Consider the following 27,284-nt stretch of genomic DNA (forward strand, 5'->3'; position numbering starts at 1 on the left):
AGAAGAGTCGTCCTCTATCGCTCGTGTCATGAACCCAGACTACCCCGGGCGCCATTTTATACTCTGTCTGGAGGAGGTAATGTAATGTATATCATATTATTATTGTTATTATATAGGGGGGAGGGGACTGTACAGTGATATATGAGGGGGAATAACACAGCTCCCAGCACACACTGATATGTGGTATTATTATATAGGGGGAGGGGACTGTACAGTGATATATGAGGGGGAATAACACAGCTCCCAGCACACACTGATATGTGGTATTATTATTATATAGGGGGGAGGGGACTGTACAGTGATATATGAGGGGGAATAACACAGCTCCCAGCACACACTGATATGTGGTATTATTATTATATAGGGGAGAGGAGACCGTACAGTGATATATGAGGGGGAATAACACAGCTCCCAGCACACACTGATATGTGGTATTATTATTATATAGGGGAGAGGGGACCGTACAGTGATATATGAGGGGGAATAGCACAGCTCCCAGCACACACTGATATGTGGTATTATTATTATATAGGGGAGAGGGGACTGTACAGTGATATATGAGGGGGAATAACACAGCTCCCAGCACACTGATATGTGGTATTATTATTATATAGGGGAGAGGGGACTGTACAGTGATATATGAGGGGGAATAACACAGCTCCCAGCACACACTGATATGTGGTATTATTATATAGGGGAGAGGGGACCGTACAGTGATATATGAGGGGGAATAACACAGCTCCCAGCACACACTGATATGTGATATTATTATTATATAGGGGAGAGGGGACTGTACAGTGATATATGAGGGGGAATAACACAGCTCCCAGCACACACTGATATGTGGTATTATTATTATATAGGGGAGAGGAGACCGTACAGTGATATATGAGGGGGAATAACACAGCTCCCAGCACACACTGATATGTGGTATTATTATTATATAGGGGAGAGGGGACCGTACAGTGATATATGAGGGGGAATAACACAGCTCCCAGCACACACTGATATGTGGTATTATTATATAGGGGGGAGGGGACTGTACAGTGATATATGAGGGGGAATAACACAGCTCCCAGCACACACTGATATGTGGTATTATTATTATATAGGGGAGAGGGGACTGTACAGTGATATATGAGGGGGAATAACACAGCTCCCAGCACACACTGATATGTGGTATTATTATTATATAGGGGAGAGGGGACTGTACAGTGATATATGAGGGGGAATAACACAGCTCCCAGCACACACTGATATGTGGTATTATTATTATATAGGGGAGAGGGGACCATACAGTGATATATGAGGGGGAATAACACAGCTCCCAGCACACACTGATATGTGGTATTATTATTATATAGGGGAGAGGGGACCGTACAGTGATATATGAGGGGGAATAACACAGCTCCCAGCACACACTGATATGTGGTATTATTATATAGGGGGGAGGGGACTGTACAGTGATATATGAGGGGGAATAACACAGCTCCCAGCACACACTGATATGTGGTATTATTATTATATAGGGGAGAGGGGATCGTACAGTGATATATGAGGGGGAATAACACAGCTCCCAGCACACACTGATATGTGGTATTATTATTATATAGGGGAGAGGGGATCGTACAGTGATATATGAGGGGGAATAACACAGCTCCCAGCACACACTGATATGTGTTATTATTATATAGGGGAGAGGGGACCGTACAGTGATATATGAGGGGGAATAACACAGCTCCCAGCACACACTGATATGTGGTATTATTATATAGGGAGAGGGGACCGTACAGTGATATATGAGGGGGAATAACACAGCTCCCAGCATACACTGATATGTGGTATTATTATATAGGGAGAGGGGACTGTACAGTGATATATGAGGGGGAATAACACAGCTCCGAGCACACACTGATATGTTCTATTATTATTATATAGGGGAGAGGGGACCGTACAGTGATATATGAGGGGGAATAACACAGCTCCCAGCACACACTGATATGTGATATTATTATTATATAGGGGAGAGGGGACTGTACAGTGATATATGAGGGGGAATAACACAGCTCCCAGCACACACTGATATGTGGTATTATTATTATATAGGGGAGAGGGGACTGTACAGTGATATATGAGGGGGAATAACAGCTCCCAGCACACTGATATGTGGTATTATTATTATATAGGGGAGAGGGGACCATACAGTGATATATGAGGGGGAATAACACAGCTCCCAGCACACACTGATATGTGGTATTATTATTATATAGGATGGAGGGGACTAAACAGTGATATATGAGGGGGAATAACACAGCTCCCAGCACACACTGATATGTGGTATTATTATATAGGGAGAGGGGACCGTACAGTGATATATGAGGGGGAATAACACAGCTCCGAGCACACACTGATATGTTCTATTATTATTATATAGGGGAGAGGGGACTGTACAGTGATATATGAGGGGGATTAACACAGCTCCGAGCACACACTGATATGTTGTATTATTATTATATAGGGGAGAGGGGACCGTACAGTGATATATGAGGGGGAATAACACAGCTCCCAGCACACACTGATATGTGATATTATTATTATATAGGGGAGAGGGGACTGTACAGTGATATATGAGGGGGAATAACACAGCTCCCAGCACACACTGATATGTGGTATTATTATTATATAGGGGAGAGGGGACTGTACAGTGATATAAGAGGGAATAACACAGCTCCCAGCACACACTGATATGTGGTATTATTATTATATAGGGGAGAGGGGATCGTACAGTGATATATGAGGGGGAATAACACAGCTCCCAGCACACACTGATATGTGTTATTATTATATAGGGGAGAGGGGACCGTACAGTGATATATGAGGGGGAATAACACAGCTCCCAGCACACACTGATATGTGGTATTATTATATAGGGAGAGGGGACCGTACAGTGATATATGAGGGGGAATAACACAGCTCCCAGCACACACTGATATGTGGTATTATTATATAGGGGGAGGGGACCGTACAGTGATATATGAGGGGGAATAACACAGCTCCCAGCACACACTGATATGTGGTATTATTATTATATAGGGGAGAGGGGACTGTACAGTGATATATGAGGGGGAATAACACAGCTCCCAGCACACACTGATATGTGGTATTATTATTATATAGGGGAGAGGGGACTGTACAGTGATATATGAGGGGGAATAACACAGCTCCCAGCACACACTGAAATGTGTTATTATTATATAGGGGAGAGGGGACCGTACAGTGATATATGAGGGGGAATAACACAGCTCCCAGCACACAATGATATGTGGTATTATTATTATATAGGGGAGAGGGGATCGTACAGTGATATATGAGGGGTAATAACACAGCTCCCAGCACACACTGATATGTGTTATTATTATATAGGGAGAGGGGACCGTACAGTGATATATGAGGGGGAATAACACAGCTCCCAGCACACACTGATATGTGGTATTATTATATAGGGGGAGGGGACCGTACAGTGATATATGAGGGGGAATAACACAGCTCCCAGCACACACTGATATGTGGTATTATTATTATATAGGGGAGAGGGGACTGTACAGTGATATATGAGGGGGAATAACACAGCTCCCAGCACACACTGATATGTGGTATTATTATTATATAGGGGAGAGGGGACTGTACAGTGATATGAGCGGGAATAACACAGCACCCAGCACACACTGATATGTGGTATTATTATTATATAGGGGAGAGGGGACCGTACAGTGATATATGAGGGGGAATAACACAGCTCCCAACATACACTGATATGTGGTATTATTATTATATAGGGGAGAGAGGACTGTACAGTGATATATGAGGGGGAATAACACAGCTCCCAGCACACACTGATATGTGGTATTATTATTATATAGGGGAGAGAGGACTGTACAGTGATATATGAGGGGGAATAACACAGCTCCAAGCACACACTGATATGTGGTATTATTATTATATAGGGGAGAGGGGACTGTACAGTGATATGAGGGGGAATAACACAGCACCCAGCACACACTGATATGTGGTATTATTATTATATAGGGGAGAGGGGACCCTACAGTGATATATGAGGGGGAATAACCGGGCTCCCAGCACACACTGATATGTGGTATTATTATTATATAGGGGGTGGGGACCGTACAGTGATATATGAGGGGGAATAACACAGCTCCCAGCACACACTGATATGTGGTATTATTATTATATAGGGGAGAGGGGACTGTATATGAGGGGGAATCACACAGCTCCCAGCACACACTAATATGTGGTATTATTATTATATAGGGGAGAGGGGACTGTACAGTGATATAGGAGGAGGAATAACACAGCGCCCAGCACACACTGATATGTGATATTATTATTATATAGGGGAGAGGGGATTGTACAGTGATATATGAGGGGGAATAACACAGCTCCCAGCACACACTGATATGTGGTATTATTATTATATAGAGGGGAGGGGACTGTACAGTGATATAAGAGGGAATAACACAGCTCCCAGCACACACTGATATGTGGTATTATTATTACATAGGGGAGAGGGGACTGTACAGTGATATATGAGGGGGAATAACACAGCTCCCAGCACACACTGATATGTGGTATTATTATTATATAGGGGAGAGGGGACTGTACAGTGATATATGAGGGGGAATAACACAGCTCCCAGCACACACTGATATGTGGTATTATTATTATATAGGGGAGAGGGGACTGTATATGAGGGGGAATCACATAGCTCCCAGCACACACTGATATGTGGTAATATTATTATATAGGGGAGAGGGGACTGTACAGTGATATAGGAGGAGGAATAACACAGCTCCCAGCACACACTGATATGTGATATTATTATTATATAGGGGAGAGGGGATTGTACAGTGATATATGAGTGGGAATAACACAGCTCCCAACACACTCTGATATGTGGTATTATTATATAGAGGGGAGGGGACTGTACAGTGATATAAGAGGGAATAACACAGCTCCCAGCACACACTGATATGTGGTATTATTATTACATAGGGGAGAGGGGACTGTACAGTGATATATGAGGGGGAATAACACAGCTCCCAGCACACACTGATATGTGGTATTATTATTATATAGGGGAGAGGGGACTGTACAGTGATATATGAGGAGGAATAACACAGCTCCCAGCACACACTGATATGTGATATTATTATATAGGGGAGAGGGGACCGTACAGTGATATATGAGGGGGAATAACACAGCTCCCAGCACACACTGATATGTGGTATTATTATTATATAGGGGAGAGGGGACCGTACAGTGATATTTGAGGGGGAATAACACAGCTCCCAGCACACACTGATATGTGGTATTATTATTATATAGGGGAGAGGGGACCGTACAGTGATATATGAGGGGGAATAACACAGCTCCCAGCACACACTGATATGTGGTATTATTATTATATTGGGGAGATGGGACTGTATATGAGGGGGAATCACACAGCTCCCAGCACACACTGATATGTGGTATTATTATATAGGGGAGAGGGGACTGTACAGTGATATAGGAGGAGGAATAACACAGCTCCCAGCACACACTGATATGTGATATTATTATTATATAGGGGAGAGGGGATTGTACAGTGATATATGAGGGGGAATAACACAGCTCCCAGCACACACTGATATGTGGTATTATTATTATATAGAGGGGAGGGGACTGTACAGTGATATAAGAGGGAATATCACAGTTCCCAGCACACACTGATATGTGGTATTATTATTACATAGGGGAGAGGGGACCGTACAGTGATATATGAAGGGGAATAACACAGCTCCCAGCACACACTGATATGTGGTATTATTATTATATAGGGGAGAGGGGACCGTACAGTGATATATGAGGGGGAATAACACAGCTGCCAGCACACACTGATATGTGGTATTATTATTATATAGGAGAGAGGGGACCGTACAGTGATATATGAGAGGGAATAACACAGCTCCCAGCATACACTGATATGTGGTATTATTATTATATAGGAGAGAGGGGACCATACAGTGATATATGAGGGGGAATAACACAGCTCCCAGTACACACTGATATGTGGTATTATTATTATATAGGGGAGAGGGGACCGTACAGTGATATATGAGGGGGAATAACACAGCTCCCAGCACACACTGATATGTGCTATTATTATTATATAGGGGAGAGGGGACTGTACAGTGATATATGAGGGGGAATAACACAGCTCCCAGCACACACTGATATGTGGTATTATTATTATATAGGGGGAGAGGGGACTGTACAGTGATATATGAGGGGGAATAACAGCTCCCAGCACACACTTATATGTGGTATTATTATATAGGGGAGAGGGGACCGTACAGTGATATATGAGGGTGAATAACACAGCTCCCAGCACACACTGATATATGCTATTATTAATATTATATAGGGGAGAGGGGACTGTACAGTGATATATGAGGGGGAATAACACAGCTCCCAGCACACACTGATATGTGCTATTATTAATATTATATAGGGGAGAGGGGACTGTACAGTGATATATGAGGGGGAATAACAGCTCACAGGACACACTGATATGTGGTATTATTATTATATAGGGGGGAGGGGACTGTACAGTGATATATGAGGGGGAATAACACAGCTCCCAGCACACACTGATATGTGCATTTATTATTATATTGGGGGAGGGGACCATACAGTGATATATGAGGGAAATAACACAGCTCCCAGCACACACTGATATGTGCATTTATTATTATATAGGGGAGAGGTGACCGTACAGTGATATATGAGGGGGAATAACACAGCTCCCAGCACACACTGATATGTGCTATTATTAATATTATATAGGGGAGAGGGGACTGTACAGTGATATATGAGGGGGAATAACACAGCTCCCAGCACACACTGATATGTGCTATTATTAATATTATATAGGGGAGAGGGGACTGTACACACAGTGATATATGAGGGGGAATAGCACAGCTCCCAGCACACACTGATATGTGCATTTATTATTATTTTGGGGGAGGGGACCGTACAGTGATATATGAGGGGGAATAACATAGCTCCCTGCACACACTGATATGTGGTATTATTATTATATAATATATAATAATATATATTATGGGCATCACAGACTGTGTAATGGTTAGCGTTACTGCCTCACAGCACTGAGGTAATGGGTTTGATTCCCACTACGGCCCTAACTGTGTGGAGTTTGTATATTCTCCCTGTGCTTGCGTGGGTTTCCTACGGGTACTCCGGTTTCCTCCCACACTTCAAAAATATACTGGTAGGTTAATTGGCTCCCCACAAAATTGACCATAGTGTGTATGAACATGTGGTAGGGAATATAGATTGTAAGCTCCACTGGGGCAGGGACAGATGTGAAAGGTAAAATATTCTCTGTAAAGCGCTGCGGAATATGTGTGCGCTATATAAATAACTGGTAATAAATATATATAGTGGGGGAGGGGACTGTACAGTGATATATGAGGGGGAATACCAGCTCCGAGCACACACTGATATGTGGTATTATTATTATATAGGGGGAAGGGGATTGTACAGTGATATATGAGGGGGAATACCAGCTCCCGACAAACACTGATATGTGGTATTATTGTTTTAAAGAGGAGAGTGGACCATACAGATATATAGTGGAACAATTAAAAATGCCTTGTTAGTTATTATAAAATAATAAAAGTAGATTGTGCAAGGGGTTCTTAGCTGGTATTATATTCTAAGTATTTAACAGTTAAACCATTAAACTACCATACAGTGTATCACGTTCTATTAATGCTTCTTCCACATGATCTGATCTAAAGTTTCAGGAAACGTCTGATCGCTACCACTCAGGCTGGGATCAGTGTTGCCAACTCTGAAATGAAAAATAAGCAACCAATAAGTTACGAACAAGCCCAAACCAATCATTAAAAACCCAATAAAAAAGACCAATTTATGGGGGTGTCTCTTTGTCCTCTCTACCTGCCTAACTTCCTTTATTCCCCCCTTCACTAACTTAAATATGTTAGTGTATGCACAGCCTTATTATCTGCCTATATTGCTTTTCTACCTCTACACCAACCTCCATATTTTTACCTCCTCCCCCTTTTCATACCTCATTCCCTTGCCAGTCTTCAGCTGCCCGACCACGCAATATATATCGGGCGGTCAAAACATACTGCGCGATGCGGTGACCGAACGTCCGATATGTCGGGCACTGGCCCCATCCACTATGCAAGCGTCGGCATCTGTGTCGTTCCTTCGGCCCTACATGCAGGCTGACAGAGCGACCCTGATGGACGACCCATGGGAGTGCGCAGAGTCGTGCATAGTGGGTACACACTGGCCGATGTGTCGGCTGACCTTTCCTTTACCTGACTCCCCATTCCTCTCACCTCTCCTGTCGCCTGTCTAATGCCATTATCTCCTCACTATAACAGCCTCAGTCATTTTAACTCGCCCCTATGTACCTGCCCCATTTCCGTCATGTATTTTACCTCTCCCTCTTGCCTGCCCCCTCCAACTTCACCCTGTCCACTGTCTACCGCTCTCTATTCCCCAGACACAACCTCCCCCCCTCCCTCAGTCACTACTGGTGTAAAAAAAACACACACATACACTGCCTCAACAATGCACAAAAAAAAAACAAGCCCAAAAACAAGCTACCTTAAAAAAAAAAAAAAGCAACACGGAACCATAAAAAAAAACAATCAACTTGTGGAAAAAAGAAGCCCAATTCCGCTTGTTATAAGCGGACTTTGCAACTATGGCTGGGATACAAAGTAATGATTTTTTCATGCGATTATTCCATTGAGCACTCAGACCTGTGATATAGCCCCCCCTCATTGTGTGAGTGACATCAGTACATGACACTGCAGAATCTGCAGCTAAGTGCAGGGTGTGACGGCATCGTAACTGTTATTACACACTGAAAACGTGCAGTAAGTGGTATATTTACTAAAGTTCAGGTTTTTAGAAGTGGAGATGTTGCCCATAGCAACCAAGCAGGTTCAACTTATCATTTATCTAACACATTCTAGAAGATAATAGCTAGAATGTGATTGGTTGCTATGGGTAACATCTCCACTTGTAAAAACCTGCACTTTAGTAAATATATTCCCTAAGGTTTCTGCCATGGTTGCATAAATTTTTTTTTTTTTTTTTAAATAATGAAAAATGGATTTATTTGATTTTAATTAGATTTTTGGGATTTAAATAGGATTTTTTATAAAAAATTTGTTTAAAGTAAACATTTAAAATTTTTAAATGTTTATTTACATTTTTTTTTTTTTTTAAACTATTTAAATCAAATAAATTCGTTTTTGATTTAAAAAAAAAAAAAAAAAAAATCCAATTTTATACAGCCCTTATTGCGGTAATGTAATTTTTTCTGGTATGTGTGGAATGCGTTTCTGAGGTTTTATGAAATTCTTGATCATGTGTAATATGCCTGAATAGGACATGTTACACTGTAAGGTTCATGCCACGGTGTCTGAAGAATGTGAGTGTTTTCTATATGGTATCAGTGTGACCTGGGTGCCCCCTCCCCCCCCCCCCCCACTCTGATCACAGAGTTCTCTGTGGGGAATCAGCTTTGTGTGTAACCAGAATTTAGCTCCTTGTCTGGTGTTGGTCATTGATATGATAATTAAGTGTGTCCTGTATCAGCCCATACTTATAGTGGTGACTGTCAGACCTCTCTGGTAACACAAGTAAGTCCACATTTACTATATGGTATGTAGGGCAGCTGTAGTTAGTCTTCCACACTGTTATTCTTTTCTTTTACTAATGTCTAATATCATTATTGATATTTAAGTGTAACTTTATTGTTTTGTGGCTTATACAGGTTAAAGACATGACTGATCTTAATGTAGAAGATATAGAGGGAGAAGAAGAGACGTATGTGACTGTTATAAAGGCAGAAAACATAGAGGGAGAAGAAGAGATGTATATGATGGTTGATCAGCAGTGTAAGGAGGAGGAAATCCCTACAGATATCAGCACAGGTGAGTAATAAACACTTATTACAGAAAGGAGTCACATATTCTCTTTGATCAGTAACTACAGCAATCTAATATACTACACCCTCCTCTGTCAGTACAAACTAATGAGGGAAATGTATCTGCCCAGTGGGGGGCATCAGGAGCCACCAGCCCCTATTATACTCCTGCTCTCCCCCTCACATGATGTCACTGTGTGTTACCAGCTCAGAGATCTGACCAATCTCCTCCCCACACTCTCTGGTGTATCTCATACATCAGTAGCCATCAGCCCCTATTATACTCCTGCTCTCCTCCTCACATCATGTCACTGTGTGTTACCAGCCCAGAGATCTGACCAGTCTCCTCCCCACACTCTCTGGTGTATCTCATACATCAGGAGCCATCAGCCCCTATTATACTCCTGCTGTCCCTCTCACATCATGTCACTGAGTGTTACCAGCCCAGAGATCTGACCAGTCTCCTTCCCACACTTTCTGGTGTATCTCATACATCAGGAGCCATCAGCCCCTATTATATTCCTGCTCTCCCCCTCACATCATGTCACTGTGTGTTACCAGCCCAGAGATCTGACCAGTCTCCTCCCCACACTATCTGGTGTATCTCATACATCAAGAGCCATCAGCCCCTATTATACTCCTGCTCTCCCCCTCACATCATGTCACTGTGTGTTACCAGCCCAGAGATCTGACCAGTCTCCTCCCCACACTCTCTGGTGTATCTCATACATCAGGAGCCATCAGCCCCTATTATACTCCTGCTCTCCCCCTCACATCATGTCACTGTGTGTTACCAGCCCAGAGATCTGACCAGTCTCCTCCCCACACTCCCTGGTGTATCTCATACATCACTGTGTGTTACCAGCCCAGAGATAGGGTGATGTAACTTACTCTGCAGTGCAGTAACATTGCCCTTGTAATAATATATCGAGCCATTGTATGGCGGATCACATAGTGTGTACGCTGACAGGCTATATTATCACATGGTATCAGACTATTGCTGGATAGACTCTTCGTCGTTCTGTTGTGTACCCAGCGTAATACCCAGAATAATGATTCTGCTCAGGAGGGTATTGATGAATGCTTCTAGACCTCCCAAGTGGAGGCTTCTCTCCTGCAGACCCGGCTGGAACCCGAGAGACCCGTCCACCCCACGGCCTCAGATTTCCCCTCACTGGCTGTGGCATTGTCTAGTGATAAATCATTAGACTCAGCTGAGAGATTTGATATCACTTTTCCTCATGTTCTACCAAGAGAAACTGAACGTTACATAAAGAAGCTTCTGACGTTCTCATAGTAGAAGTGTCTGCACTCGAAAGTGTTGGCTGTGAGCTGGTGACCACGACACATGGTCATAAGGGACACACGGGACCTTTTCAGTATGACGTCCTCTCTTTTCATAAAGCAGTAGTGGTTAATTTCCATCCACTAATCACCAGAGCCGGATTAAGGCTTGTGGGGACCACGGGGCAACTACATTGTGGGGGCCCACGGGACCCACCCGGCAATGGTGGCATGCGCAGAACCCCCGGCAGCACTCCGGGCACATCACAGGGATTCTAGCGGTATGATCGCATCTTGCAGTGCGATCATGGGTGGTAATGTCATGCCCAGATCGTATTGCAAATGCGATAATTTATAAATTGGCCCCCACTGCCAGGGGCAAACGGAGAATTTTGAGTGGGGGGTGAGAGAAAGGCGGAAGAGGAAGGTGGATAGAAAGGGAGAGACAGAGAGAGGGAGGGACAAGGAGGGGGAGGGAGAAAGGGAGAGCGTGAGACAGACAGGGAAGTGAGAGCAAGAGGGAGAGAGGAAGTGAGAAAGGGAGAGAGAGGCCATGGCTAGAGACAGAGGTCATGAGTGACAAAGTAAGAGAGAGAGGAAAGGGCAGAGGGCCTGACTCAGACCGGACGCTATGCTGCGCTCGCTCGCATTGTGCGCGAACCAGATATTGCGATGGGAAAGTGGCCGCCCGTAACAGGCAAGTCGGGCCGCTATTTTGAGTGACAGATAGTGCCGTTTGTGGGAGGTAGCAGGGGAAGGTGCTTGAAAATGGGGGTGTGGATGTGCGAACGCAGGCGTGCCTGACCGTCAGAACGGCGTTTAATGGTCGTGCATAATTAGCAAAGTAGCGTCATCACACACGTAACAGTTGTATTTTAGCCTGAACTGCTCGCAATGTTGTGGTGGGAAACATTGCTGCGCTGCGAGCAGCTCCGATGGCTCTCGATGTTCCCGATTAATCCTAAAACTGCCGGAGATGACGTGTGTTGCGAGTGGCAAAGGGGCGTCTTTATACAGGTGCGAGCGCACAGTGCGGCCGCTTGCTATTACTTAGCGGGCGGCTTTACGCGACGCAGCGCGAGAGCATGATTTAAATAGCCGGCCCCTTTTAGCCAGCGAGTGGACGCAAATAGCGTCCGGGTCTGAATCAGGCCCAGAGTGCACACAAACACTACTGTACCTGCTGTAGGATCAGATCAGGACGGCAGGGCTTCTAAATGATGTGGGTCACGTAAGTAGTCTCCGCCCCCTACCCATTCACCCGCGAATCGTGGCAGCGAGGGGGCGGGGCTTCCATCGTCAGCTACGATCAGTGACAGTCAGTGTGCTCAGCTGTCACTGCTGCTGTCTGCTGCCGAGGGGAACCAGCCAGAGAGTGTCCAGACTCCAGAATGCTTGCTGCACACGTTGGGGGCTCCTGGACGACCGCCCCATCCGCCCTGCCTATAATCCGGCCCTGCTAATCACCTATATTTGCACAACTTGGAAACCAGCAGAATTAGACCTATATTACGGATTTACAACCAGACGGCCACTACACAGACTGAGAGAGACTGATGCCACAATCGGGATGTGCACAGAGCTAAAATGTCCCAGGCCTCATGAGTGGCCGCATGCTGAGGGACCGGGAGCCGCAGAACCCCACAGTGGAAAGAAGGGGGCGCTGCTGTGCTGATGCAAGGAGAGTAATAACAGTCAGGAGTCTAGTCCCAGGCTGCAGGGCTATGAGTTCGCCTCTCAGTGCCCCAGTTTGAAAGATTTAAGCCCCAGCCCTAGTCCCTGGGGCTTGTCTTGGAAAAACTCTACATATGTTTAAATAAAATGTATATATGTTGCTGTGTGCAATGCACCAGGCACGGGATCGGTATGAAATGCGTCCAGCGGTTCAAATCCTGACCCTGGAAGACTGGCGGTTCTAATCCCCCTTTCCCCGCACCCTAACCCTAAGTCTACCGGGGGGTGACTAACACTAACCTCCCCCCTTGTGTGCCTTACCCTAAACCCACCTTCCCCAAGCTTAACCGTCCCAGGGGGATGCCTAACCCTAAGTCCCCCCCGGGAGCCCCTAACCTAACCCTCCCACCCCGCAGCTGTCCACGCCTGCCGCCCACCTTCGATCGGTATGCCAGACGTCGGGCTCCCGGCGTAGGTAAAATACAGGCGTTGGGATTTCGACGCCTGTCATTAGACCCTTGCCGGGATTAGACAGTCGGGATCCAGACTGCATGCCCCAGGCACAAACAATGTATTTAAGGTAAGTGTAATATGTCAAAGTTACATTGTACTTGACCCTTGTGGTGGGCTACTGCTGGTCCCCCTCCCAGGGAATCAGAATGGTCTTCCATGCAGCCTCCTGCAGCAGAGTGACATGAGGAGATGCAAGGAGAGCTGGCCAGCTGATTGTTTTCTTGGAGCTCCACAGATTTCACACTTGGTGACCAGGACACTGCTAATTGTGAATACTTTCTATCTGCCTCTGGAGCCCAAATTCATCCAGAAAAAGTGATAAGGTCTCCTAGCAGAATTCTGGAAGTAAAGTCTTGGATGTCAACATCCGCTGTCCAGACTTGCTGGCACCTGGGCTGTGGTTAACGGTACATGTGTTCTCAGGCACAGAAGAGCAACCACTCCCCAATGTCCATTATACTTTATAAATGTGTGTATTCATAGTTCATGCAGTTACCTTGATTGGTTAAGGGACCCAAGGTGGGCTTCCCCCTGTGGTATTGTGTGTTAGTACTGTGTAAATGGATGTCCTGTGAGCCCTGAGTTTACAGCCTCTGGAACATCAATAAGGATTGTACTTCTGGAACATTTTATATGCTGTGATTCCCCAAGCTCCTTCACCAATGGGAATTGTATTTTTTAAATCATTTGAGCAGTAAACCTCTTGCCTTAAGACAGAAAACAATAATCGGAAATGAAGGCGCTGTGGTTAAATAATGTATGATGTTGTCAATCTACCTGCTGCTCTCTAAAAAAGTGATGACTAGTCACTTTGGTGGGTAACCCAAAAAGATAAAGAAAGATGTGAAAGCGCAATGAGATATAACAATTACATGATAGATAATTTAATAATAAGGATGTGATGTATGGAAAATTGGTAAAAAATAGTACTATCACAAAGAATTAATAAAAACACAGAATATACAATGGAAAGACACTAATAGCATCAAATATATACATAAATAGAATGTACATGAAATACTGAATGTACAGATGAGTAGTTGGTAATGATTGTATTTCTGTCTGTAAGACAGAATGAGGTAATTAACCCAATTAATAAAATAGAACCAATGGAAATATTCTTATGGGACAAAATGAAATAATAGTCTGGGATGATATAGAAAAAGACAATAGGAATGCTCCTGTAATAGGTAAATTAGCGTTGGTATTGTGCACAATACAGGCTAACCTTATAGATGTGGCTCCCGGTTAGACTTCACTGAAACACAGAGGGCAGTGTCCGGAATGCCTCTCTGGTATATATCTCACCCACCAAGGAATGATCCGGCCTCCTACCAATGTAGGGGAATGAATGTTGAGTGCGGTGGCAGGGAAAGTTGGATGCGGAGTAACCGCTGGTGTGAGGCCGCTATGAAAAGATCTGAGGACTGGTCTCTGCCCGTCCTGTGAGCGGCAATGGCTATTCGTAGCTTCGGCTGTCGGGACTCCGTGTGCAGGAGAACCAGGGGGTCAATGCGCCCAGTCTCAGCTGATGAACGGCCGTGATGGAAAAGGGCCGTGCTGACACACTCCGACCTCCGTCAGATGGCTGGATCGGGATAGTTCAAAGTCACCATATGAATGCTCTAATAGATGCCGTATGGTACTGTGTAGGTGGTCGTGTGCCACCGCACTCAACATTCATTCCCCTACATTGGTAGGAGGCCGGATCATTCCTTGGTGGGTGATATATATACCAGAGAGGCATTCCGGACACTGCCCTCTGTGTTTCAGTGAAGTCTAACCGGGAGCCACATGTATAAGGTTAGCCTGTATTGTGCACAATACCAACGCTAATTTACCTTTTACAGGAGCATTCTTATTGTCTTTTTCTATATCATCCCAGACTATTATTTCATTTTGTCCCATAAGAATATTTCCATTGGTTCTATTTTATTAATTGGGTTAATTACCTAATTCTGTCTTACAGACAGAAATACAATCATTACCAACTACTCATCTGTACATTCAGTATTTCATGTGTATTCTATTTATGTATATATTTGATGCTATTAGTGTCTTTCCATTGTATATTCTGTGTTTTTATTAATTCTTTGTGATAGTACTATTTTTTACCAATTTTCCATACATCACATCCTTATTATTAAATTATCTATCATGTAATTGTTATATCTCATTGCGCTTTCACATCTTGCCTTAAGACACCTGCATCTGCTTGTATCCTGTGACCACCAGAATAGAGCAAAACACTATTTTCTTCTCCAGTTGTTCTGCACTGATCTCAGTGTCTCCACGCTGAAAATCTCTGCCAGCTGCCCCTTGCAGGCTTGTCCATGCTGAGGGACCGGTAGGATATAGCCATCACTACCCAGGAACTGTTGTAGCAGTGTGTCCTCTCATACCCAGAAGTAGGTGGTTCTAGGTGCTGGTAATAGGAGCTTGGGAGCAGTTGTACCTGGTACTGGTGTAGGAGCCTGGTGGTGGCAGCGAGTTTCCCGACCACTATGCAGTGGGAGGAGTCAGTAACAGGCGGTTACTGCCAATGAGAGGGAATCCCTAGGAGTGGTCGAGTAATCTGACTCTGGTTACTCAGGGATCAGTAATCACCCTCTATTCTATCATGTTATACATCTGTGATCGCCTGGCGGAGTAAGGTCATCCGGTCACAGACGTCCTTACTGATAAAGGGCCCATTTATGGACTGTCTCTACATGCCGCCCAGTATATTGTGTCCTGCACAGGGGACTCTAATCCCCACTGACCAGACTGTCTGTAACTTAACATTCAGTGTTGGTAGAAACCTGGGACTCTGTTTAACAACTGTCACACGTTGCCAGGCCCGGCAGAGGTGGTTCATGCTTGGAATCCGTGCTGACACCCTGCTGTTGCTGGGCAGGTGTTTGGTTCAGTTCTGTGGTTGCCTCACTCTCTGTAAGAGCAGGCCTGAGGCTCTCTATTGGCTTTATGTGTGTGGTCATGTGACGAGTGACACCGATGCCGTACATCAAATTCAAATCCATGTGGGGACCCTAGATGTAGTTTCACAGATCTGCCCTATCACACTGCTGGAGATGTGAGGACCCTAGACGTACAGTGCAAATATCTTTTGGTAATGTCCTAATATTAAACCCTATTGATAGACATGGATTCACTGATATAAATTATTGGCACATATATATATATATATATATATATATATACACATATACAGTCAGGTGCATAAATATTGGGACATTGACAGAATTTTCATATTTTGACCTCTATTCACCACCACAATGGCTTTGAAATGAAACAAACAAGATGTGCTTTAACTGCAGACTTTCAGATTTAATTTGAGGGTAATTACATCCAAATCAGGTGAACGGTGTAGGAATTACAACAGTTTCTATATGTGCCTCCCACTTTTTAAGGGGCCAAAAGTAATGGGACTATCAACTCAAAAGCTATTTCATAGACAGGTGTGGGCTATTCCCTCATTATTTCATTATCAATTAAGCAGGTAAAAGGTCTGGAGTTGATTCTAGGTGTGACATTTGCATTTGGAATCAGTTGCTGTCGACTCTCAATATGAGATCCAAAGAGCTGTCACTTTCAGTGAAGCAAGCCATCATTAGGCTGAAAAATCAAAACAAACCCATCAGAGAGATAGCAAAAACATTAGGTGTGGCCAAATCAACTGTTTGGAACATTCTTAAAAAGAAAGAACGCACCGGAGAGCTCAGCAACACCGGAAGACCACGGAAAACAACTGTGGTGGATGACAGAAGAATTATTTCCCTGGTGAAGAAAAACCCCTTTACAACAGTTGGCCAAATCAAGAACACTCTCCAGGAGGTAGGTGTATATGTGTCAAAGTCAACAATCAAGAGAAGACTTCACAAGAGTGAATATAGAGGGTTCACCACACGATGTAAACCATTGGTGAGCCACAAAAACAGGAAGACAAGATTAGAGTTTGCCAAACAACATCTAAAAAAGCCATTACAGTTCTGGCAATCAACTTGTACCAGAGTGATAGGAAGAGAAGAGTATGGAGAAGGAAAGGAACTGCTCATGATCCAAAACATACCACCTCATCAGTGAAGCATGGTGGTGGTAGTGTCATGGCGTGTGTATGTATGGCTGCCAATGGAACTGGTTCCCTTGTATTTATTGATGATGTGACTGCTGACAAAAGCAGCAGAATGAATTCTGAAGTGTTTCGGGCAATATTATATGCTCATATTCGGTCAAATGCTTCAGAACTCATTGGATGGCGCTTCACAGTGCAGATGGACAATGACCCGAAGCATACTGCAAAAGCAACCAAAGAGTTTTTTAAGGCTAAAAAGTGGAATGTTATGTAATGGCCAAGTTAATCCCCTGACCTGAATCCGATTGAGCATGCATTTCACTTGATGAAGACAAATCTGAAGGGAAAATGCCCCAAGAACAAGCAGGAACTGAAGACATTTGCAGTAGAGGCCTGGCAGAGCATCACCAGGGATGAAACCCAGCGTCTGGTGATGTCTATGCGTTCCAGACTTCAGGCTGTAATTGCCTGCAAAGGGTTTGCAACAAAGTATTAAAAAGTGAAAGTTTGATTTAGGATTGTTTAGTTTGTCCCATTACTTTTGGCCACATATAGAAACCATTGTAATTCCTACACCGTTCACCTGGTTTGGATGTAATTACCCTCAAATTAAATCTGAAAGTCTGCAGTTAAAGCACATCTTGTTTGTTTCATTTCAAAGCCATTGTGGTGGTGAACAGAGGCCAAAATATGAAAATTCTGTCAATGTCCCAATATTTATGCACCTGACTGTATATATATATATATATATATATATATATATATATGAGATGCCTCTTTTATGTACATTAGGGTGTCATACCTAGTATAGTTGAGAACTTTTCCCATACAGTATAGGTTACTGTACACACATCACCTGATAATAACATATACACAATATACTCAGTCACTGTGTGTCTCCTACAGATGGACCCAGTAACAGAAATACCCCAGAGAGATGTCCCCGTCCTCTTTATTCCCAGGACTGTAAAGAGGAGAATCACAGGATCCCACAGGAGGATCAGGTAATATAGGCTCTTCCCAAGGGTCGTAATCCCAAAGTGACATTTTATTAATTCACCTGCATTGATTGATTAATCTGGATCTCTTTAATTATTATATTTGCTTTAGTAACTCTCGGCGCTCCTACCTATCTCATTCAGCCACTTGTGATGGTTATGTAGCTAATCTGTAGATTGGAGGAATAATACTACAAGTAACTATCTTAAAAACGAAATATAACCACGGATAACCAAATTGAAGAATATGTGGCATTCAAATATTAAATAAAAATGAGAGAGAAAAATAAAATTCAATAAAACATATAAGTAGACTTGGATCTAAAAGTGCTCAGACAGATAAAGCAAAAACAATATATATCACTAATAAATTGAACACTGATATGGTCAAATCAAAATTGTCCCTAAATTTGCAAATTCCTTCAGCCACTGGCCGTGGCTTTCTAGTTCCACGCACTGCCCATGGCTGTAGTTTCAGCTCAGTTGATTCTGCAGCTGTTAGCTCCTTAGTGTGTTGTGCTGCCTCTGAGTTGGACATACATTGTATGTCCCGCACTTCCCCTTAGCAGTTTGGTGTCATTCTCCACCATTTATTTTCCCACTTACTGTGGTTCGGTTTGAGGGTGGGATATTCATCCTGGGTGCTCAGCCTTTGATTACGCCGCTGTCCTGTATCTCTATCTCTTCACTTCCATGCTGGAATGTAGTGTGTGTGTGTATATATATATGTGTGTGTGTGTATGTGTATATTAATTTTTTTTTTCTGTTACATTTTATGGCTTGAGATCCAATTTCTAAAATAAATATAAATAAAAATAAATATTAAAAAAATTTAATAAAATAAAAGCAAAAATAATAAGAATAGTTTAATATCTTACATGCTGATATTATGCTATTTATTCTCATATAATATACTTAGTTTGAATGTTTAATGTTTTGTGGGTGTTTTAGGATGAAGGCCTTACTTATATTAAGACAGAAGATATAGAGGGAGAAGGAGAAACGTATGTGACTGATATTAAGGCAGAAGATACAGATGGAGAAGAAGAGACGTATGTGACTGATATAAAGGCAGAAGATATAGAAGGAGAAGAAGAGACGTATGGGATTGATATAAAAGTAGAAGATACAGAGGGAGAAGAAGAGACGTATGTGACTGATGTAATAGCAGAAGATATAGATGGTGAAGAAGAGATGTATGTGAGGGGTGATCAGCAGTGTATGGAGGAGGAAATCCCTACAGATATCAGCACAGGTGAGTAATAAACCCTTATTACAGAAAAAAGTGACATATTCTCCTTGCTCAGTCACTACAAAAATCTCTTGTCCCTCACCCTCCTCTGTCAGTGAGCATTTTGTAGATTAGTAAATCTAATTGGTTACTGCAGAGCCATCCAAAATGTATATGAGATATGGAAAGTGATAATGACAAAATGTAGTCTCACTAACGCGTTTCTACAGTAGTTCTGGTGCGCTTTCATCTGAGGCATAGTTTGTGAGTGTAAATCAGTACATTTACATGCTCTCATAAACCAATCAATTAATAAATATATGTGTGTGTCAATATATATATATATAGAGAGAGAGTAATAGGACAAGAAGGCGCTCATAGTGTAGTAAATAATACCCAATTGATGGTTGTAAAATAGAATTATGCGTACTTTTAAGAAAATATGTAAATGCTTATCTGAGTATGGTTCCCCTCAAGGGTAAGCGAAATCAGGAAAAAGTCATCATCTTGGACACTTTTTAAACCACATAATGATCTACATTTCTGGAATATAGCCTAGCACCAAGCAAACGGAGAAGACTGATGATGTAGTAATTTCCATATTTGCTAATTGTTACCATTTTCACACCCAAGGATGCTAGTTTTGTACGGAAAGTTTTGTGTCCAGTGAGAAAATGTCCAGACAGCCAGTGCGCGCTCCAACTTGGTCAGACTATTGGCTGTCACATTTTTTGTCTGTATGAGAGGCCAGTACTTATATAGGCAAGGCCAACATTGATTTGAGCATTCTATCCTCCAAGGACTCCGCTTCCTCTGTGGCAGCTAGGTAAGCGAGCAGACAGCAAGTCCAAGAAGGCTCTGGAGGGCCTTCTTTTCTCTGGTGAGGCTCTCTTTGTTTTTGAGCTGGATAAAATCATCACCACTGTAGCAGCTTCTAAAATGGCCTTTCTCCCCCCCCGGCGGCTCCGAAGACCAAAAGTTTTCCCTTTCTGTCCTTTCACCCACAGGAAAAGGCCAGAGGTTGTCCCTCTTCCAGAGCTCGTCCTTCAAAAGTCCAGAAGCCACTAGAACTGGTCAGGTCACCACAAGGCTCCTTAGCCAGCCTATAAACCGGCGGAATGACGGGGCTGGCCCCCACCTGGACCTCCCAAGGTGAGCGGCCGTTCTGTGCTTCGCCGATGTATGGTTGGAAACAACATCAGATACCTGGGTAGGGGGCACCATATCCCGAGGGTTCTCCTTTATATTTCAGGAACGCCCTCTGGTTCAGTTTTTTTTCCACAGGGTTTCCAGTTGGCAAGGCCGCCGCCCTTCGTACTTCCGTCAAGGCCCTTTTGACCTCCAATGTGATAGTTCGCGTTTCTCTCCCCCAAAGCAGGACAGGTTTTTACTCAAATTTGTTTCTCGTTCAAAATCCAGACAGCTCCTTTCGTCCTATACTCAACCTGCAGAATCTTAAACTGTATCTCAGGGTCCCCAGTTTCAGGATTGAGTCGCTCCATTCCATCATACAGGCAATGGAGCTGGGTGATTACATGGTCTCCTGGACATACAGAATGTCTACTTGCATGTGCCTATGCAGGAAGATCATCAGCGGTTCACGATACAGAGGGACCGCTTCCAGTTTGGGACTTGTCTTTTGGACTATCTACGGCACCAGTGTTCGCAACGTTCATGGCTGTTATGGCGGCTGACCTTTGTCAATGAGGTATCAAAATTCTGCCATACCTGGATGACCTCCTATTGGCTCAGTGGACGTCTTGCAGTCACATGTATGGCTGATCAGCTGGCGCAGGTCTAGCCTGGCTTTGTCTCAGGAAATGCTCCATCTGGGCGCTCTGCTGAATTCCAGACCACATAGGGTCTTTGTTTCCGGGGACAAGCTGACATTCCTTCAGTCCCTCATCAAACTTTTCCTCCACCAGCGCAGAGTCTCGATTCACTTCTGTATGTGAGGTTTGGGAAAGATGGTCTCCACCTTTGATATGATGGAATATGAACAGTTCCATTTCAGGCCACTGCAACTGAAACTTCTACAGTGGTGAAACCGCTCTCTCCCATCTTAAATCCCAAACGATTGGTCTGTTCTCAGAGGTCTGCCATTCCCTCTCATGGTGGCTCCAATCATCTCACCTCAACAGGGGTCACAGATTTCTGATTCAGGATAGGGTTCTTTTAACTACAGACCAGCTTTTGGGGCTAGCTTTTCAATCCGACAATGTGACAGCGGTTGCCTACATAAACCAGGGAGGTACCAGAAGTTGCGGACCCATGAAGGTAGTTGGTCCATCCTCATGGGCTTTCTTCCAGCTCTGTCAACAGTCTACATTCCAATAGTCTAGAGTGGTCTCTACATCCCAAAGTTTTTCAGATGTTGGGCCGTTTCTGGTGCCATCTATACATTGACTTTATGGCCTCCAGACACAACCACAAGTTTCCTCGCTATGGCTTCTGCACTAGAGACTGACGCACTCACAGTGCCATAGAATTTTCACTTGTTTACCTCTTACCTCTGATTGCTCTGCTTTAACTTCCTTTGGAAGTTAAAGCAGAAGGGCATCTCCGCCATTCTCATCACCCCGTTTTGTAGACAGAGCGCTTGTTACGCATACCTTCACACTCTATCGTCCTCATGGCGCCTTTCTCTTTGGCCGAATCTTCTCTCCAGGGCCCATGTCTCTATCTCGATTTTGCCCGACTTGCTTTAATGGAGTGGCTATTGAAACCTCAATCCTAAAAGCCAAGAGTTAGTATGATTTGGTTATCCGGACCATGATCCGTGCCGGGAAACCTTCATTGGCAAGGATCTATTATCATGTATGGTGAACTTATTTTGAGTGGTGTTCTGCCCATGGTGGGGATACACTTATTTTTCCCCAATCCAAGATATTGTTTTTCTGCAGGTGGGCTAGGACCTGACCCTTCGCCTTGCTTTCCTTAAGGTACAGGTGTTGGCCCTTTTGATCTTGCTACAATGCAAGATTATTCGCCTTCCGGCTATTCAGACTTTCTTGCAGGGGGTCCTTCACATTCAACCACCCTCTCCCCCCGGTGACACCATGGGACCTGACTTTAGTGTTGATGGGGCCTCAACAATCCTCCTTTGAACCGTTGGATTCTGTTGGCTGATGTGGAAAGCGGTATCCTACTGGCTATTTCCTCAGTCCGCAGAGTCTTGGTTTGGACTTGGGGCATTGTCTTACTGTGCACCTTTACTTGTTTTCCATCCTGACAATGCTGTCCTTTGTACCTGCCTGGGCTATTTTCTGAAGGTGGTGTCACGTTTCCATATCAATCAGGAGATTGTGGTCCCTTTGGCTACCAATACTACAGACTCTGGTCATTCTCTCCTCACATTGGACATGGTCCGGGCTCTTCGCACTTATGTCGACCAGACCAAGGACATTCGGAAATCTGACTCCCTATTCATTCTTTCTGACTTCCACAAGCGTGGCTGGTCATCTTCTAAACAAATTTTGTTGTGTCTGGCGATTTGTCAGACATCTTTTGGTAAGGACGTCGGTTCTGGCCTCAGTGAAGGCTAATTCCACTACATCTGTGGGGACCCCGAGGGCAAGCAGACTGAGGTGCCTCTGCAGAGCAGCTTTCACTCGGCCAAGTGGTCTTCTGCCAACACTTTCATAAAGTTTTACAACTTTGACACCTTTGCCTCGCCCAATATGGCTTTTGGGCGTCGGGTCCTTAGAGCAGTACAGGAGCATTCCCTCCTTTGAAGAGACCGCTTTGGGACATCTAATAGTGCCAGTGAACGAAAGAAAAGAGGGGATTTTTGTCTTGATTATTAAAACCTTTTTCTATGTCCATGGGGGTTACTGGGCGCCCACCCTCATGCCCTTGGCTGGCTGGGGCTTTCCCAATTTTGGCACTCGGTCTCTTACCAGTTGGTGTGTAGGTTTGTACGTGCATGTGTGCTGGTGTTCTCTTCTCCTGTTCCTGCTCCTTGGACTTATTAAGTATAACTGGCTTCCCGGACTTCAGGTGGGGTATAGGGAAGGAGGATCCTGTGCTGCTCTCAAAGAAGTCAACTCTTTGGTGCCCAGACTCCTGCATCTCCACCTATACCCAGGTCCCAGTGTCCCCATGGACTCAGAAAAAAGTTTTAACAGATTAAACTTTATAAAAGTTCGACCCCGAGTGGTTAAGTTGGGAAATTCACTTCAGTGGAAGTGCTGTTAAAAACAGGTGCCCCACAGTGTTGCGTTCTCAGTCTCCTACTATACTCATTATTTACGCACGACTGCGTATCATCTTCACAATCAGTTAACATTTTAAAATTTGCGGAGGATATTGCTATGGTTGGCTTGATAACTTATGAAGACAAGGGTGCGTATAGGAACAAGGTTGTAAAAATAGTTGAGTGGATTAAGAGTCATTGTTTACTTCTAAACGCCTCTAAAATGAAGGAGTTGGTGGATAATTTTAGGTAGAATAACAGGAGACCTAAGCTACCGGTAGTCTTAGATGGCCAGTCAGATTTTTTGGGGATTCAGAGCTCGAGTAATTTCACATGGTCCTACATTTCACACCTCTGCATTGCTGCAGTTACAGTTCTCCTGGATAGACAAATATCAAATCTTGTTGCACCTAAGAGAAGTCACACAGGTGAGAAACCATTTTCCTGCTCTGAGTGTGGGCAATGTTTTACACAGAAATCATTTCTTCTTTTACATCAGAGAAGTCACACAGGTGAGAAATCATTTCCATGCTGTTGACTGCTGCAGTTACAGTTCTCCTGGATATTGCACATTTTACCTACAAGCCTGGAGGCAGCTGTGGTTTTTCAATGCGCTTCAGCTGTAATTTTATTCAATACCAGTCTAGTATATTACAGCACAAGTTATAGCTGTATTATCACCACACATTGCTCTCATATTACAGAGTAAATTCCAGCACAAATGATTATAATAAAGCTGTAATCCCTGCTCTATACATAGCAGTGTAACATGTCAGGTGATGAGTTTTACATTGTACCTTAGAGCATTGTGAGTTTATCCATTTGATGGTGATTTAAGGACCTTTGATAACAGTCTTTATGTAACATTATATTTATGGGATATTCATATATTTATTTTTTTCCCAGCAGATGGAGGTAACAGCAGGAATATCTGGAAGGAGAATCTAGTTTTATCTCCAGATTGTGAAATAGAAGATAATGACATCAAACAAGATTCTCCGGTAGAAAACCCCATTACCCCAATTATACATCCAGTGCCTCACGTTGCAGATGTATCACCTAATCCTGCTTATAATGAGGAATGTTCTCCTGGTACCTCTATTACATCTCTTAGAGTAGATAAAATATTTCCCTCTTCTGTAGATGTCAAATGTTTTGCACAGAATATAAAGCTTATTACCCATCAGCCAGCTAAGGCAGGTGAGAGACCATTTCCATGTTCTGAGTGTGGGAAATGTTTTATACACCGATCACATCTTGTTACACATCAGAGATGTCACTTAGGTGAGAAACCATTTCCATGTTCTGAGTGTGGGAAATATTTTACACTGAAATCTCATCTTGTTACACATCAGAGAAGTCACAAAAGTAAGGAACTATTTCCGTGTTCTGAGTGTGTGAAATGTTTTTCACGTAAATCACATCTTGTTAGACATCAGAGACGTCACACAGGTGAGAAACCATTTCCATGTTCTGAGTGTGGGAAATACTTTACACAGAAATCACATCTTGTTACACATCAGAGACGTCACACAGGTGAGAAACCATATCCATGTCCTGAGTGTGACAAATGTTTTACACAAAAATCAGATCTTGTTGCACATCAGAGACTTCACACAGGTGAGAAACCATTTTCCTGCTCTGAATGTGGGAAATGTTGTAGACAAATATCAAATCTTGTTGCACATAAGAGAAGTCACACAGGTGAGAAACCATTTTCCTGCTCTGAGTGTGGGAAGTGTTTTACACAGAAATCAGTACTTGTTTTACATCAGAGACATCACACAGGTGTAAAACTAATTTCATGTTCCGAGTGTGGGAAATGTTTTACAACAAAATCAGAGCTTGTTAGACATGAGAGAAGTCACACAGGGGAGAAACCATTTCCATGCTCTGAGTGTGGGAAATGTTTTAAACAGAAATCATTTCTTCTTTTACATCAGAGAAGTCACACAAGTGAGAAATCATTTCCATGCTGTTGACTATGGGAAATGTTTTATACAGAAATCACATCTTGTTTCACATAAAATACTTCACACAGATTAGCTATTCTTATGGGAATGGGTATGAAATACCGGCGGCTGAACAGCTGACGCCGGAAGTCCGAACGCTGACGATCCCGACCCCTTTCCCCCCTAACCTTAACCCTCTCTGGTGCCCAACCCTAACCCACCCCTAGTGCCTAACACCCCTCCCCCAGTGGTGCCTAAAACTAACCCCCTCTCCCTGTAACCTAACTCCTCCATCCACGGGGAAACTACTATACTTACCGGGGTCCTGATGTTCAGGATTATGGCATTCGGGATGCCAATGCCGGTATCCTGATCTTCAGGATATTGGCGTCGGCATTTTGCTGGGCGGCGGGATTCTGGGGTCAGTATTTCGGCCAAACCGCATCCTTTCTGCCAGCAATTTAAGTACATTGTCGGAAATTACAGAAATCGGATCTCATTAAACCATCCTTTATTTACACTGGATAAACTGTGTGTTTACAAGTGGAAATTTCTTTTTAGAAAACATCTCATTAAGCCTAGTATTTCTCTTGATCCAGGTGCTTCATTCAGCCTCTGACATTTTTGTTTTGTGATCCAGACAGTTGGATGGGCTTAGCTTATATTACTGTCCTTATTCTTTTCTTGTGTTATTTTTCTTGCTTTTATCTGTTTTGTAAGAAAAGTTACTCTGTAGCGTGTATACCAATTATTGGAATTGGATCACTCAAAGAACATTGTGTAGGAAGACGAGCACCAGTGGTCAAGGCAGTAACGGAGTTCTATCATCTAATAATAGACCATAAGGTTCTGATAGCTGACATACACGTTCCTGCCACCAACCTCCTCCACTCTATGAAACCTGTATGCTGCAAGGAGACCAGGCGCCCAGAGCAATGGGTGGATATAAACACTTAGTTATATCAGAGTATGGTTTGTTAGAGAAAAATAAAAGTGCTATCACACATCATCAGGACACAACAGTGAGGAGTGAGGACTGTCCTATATGTGGGTGTTCCTGGTGCTACGAGTGGTCTCCCAATATGTGTATATTTCTGTGTATGTAAATAAATTCTCTTTCTTGTGCTTAGAGGGTGAGGCTATAAAGATTTATATTTTTGAAATTTAATATTGTGCAGTATGTACTTATTTATAAATGATAAGTTGTAATATTGTGTACATTTATTTCTGTGGTTTTCCATGTACAAAATACCAGATGAGCATCTACTTTCCAGTATTGGGATTTCAGGGCTGAATGTTTGTCATGTG

At 43.5% G+C, this 27,284-nt stretch overlaps 2 protein-coding genes across 3 annotated transcripts in view; one reads left to right on the plus strand and one right to left on the minus strand.

Moving 5' to 3' along the window:
* Positions 1-27,111, plus strand: LOC148474864 (uncharacterized). 2 transcript variants are annotated; one of them, XM_088458070.1, is made up of 5 exons: positions 1-76; positions 9,905-10,064; positions 18,507-18,604; positions 19,550-19,853; positions 24,931-27,111. In XM_088458070.1, the coding sequence occupies exons 1-5, from the start codon at positions 29-31 to the stop codon at positions 26,004-26,006; spliced, it is 1,686 nt and encodes a 561-aa protein (XP_088314196.1). In that variant the 5' UTR covers positions 1-28; the 3' UTR covers positions 26,007-27,111. The 2 variants fall into 2 exon arrangements, with proteins under 2 accessions (XP_088314196.1, XP_088314197.1); XM_088458071.1 differs by having other exon boundaries at positions 24,934-27,111.
* The window catches only part of LOC148474865 (uncharacterized), a 77,235-nt gene continuing 69,275 nt past the window's right edge, over positions 19,325-27,284 (minus strand). Inside the window, exon 5 of the mRNA XM_088458072.1 lies at positions 19,325-19,392. Coding sequence (XP_088314198.1) covers positions 19,365-19,392 — 28 coding nt within the window. The 3' untranslated portion in view covers positions 19,325-19,364. The remainder of the gene's footprint in view (positions 19,393-27,284) is intronic.

Source organism: Taudactylus pleione, unplaced genomic scaffold (assembly GCF_031769625.1).
Source record: "Taudactylus pleione unplaced genomic scaffold, aTauple2 ptg000804l, whole genome shotgun sequence".
Lineage (NCBI taxonomy): Eukaryota > Metazoa > Chordata > Amphibia > Anura > Myobatrachidae > Taudactylus > Taudactylus pleione.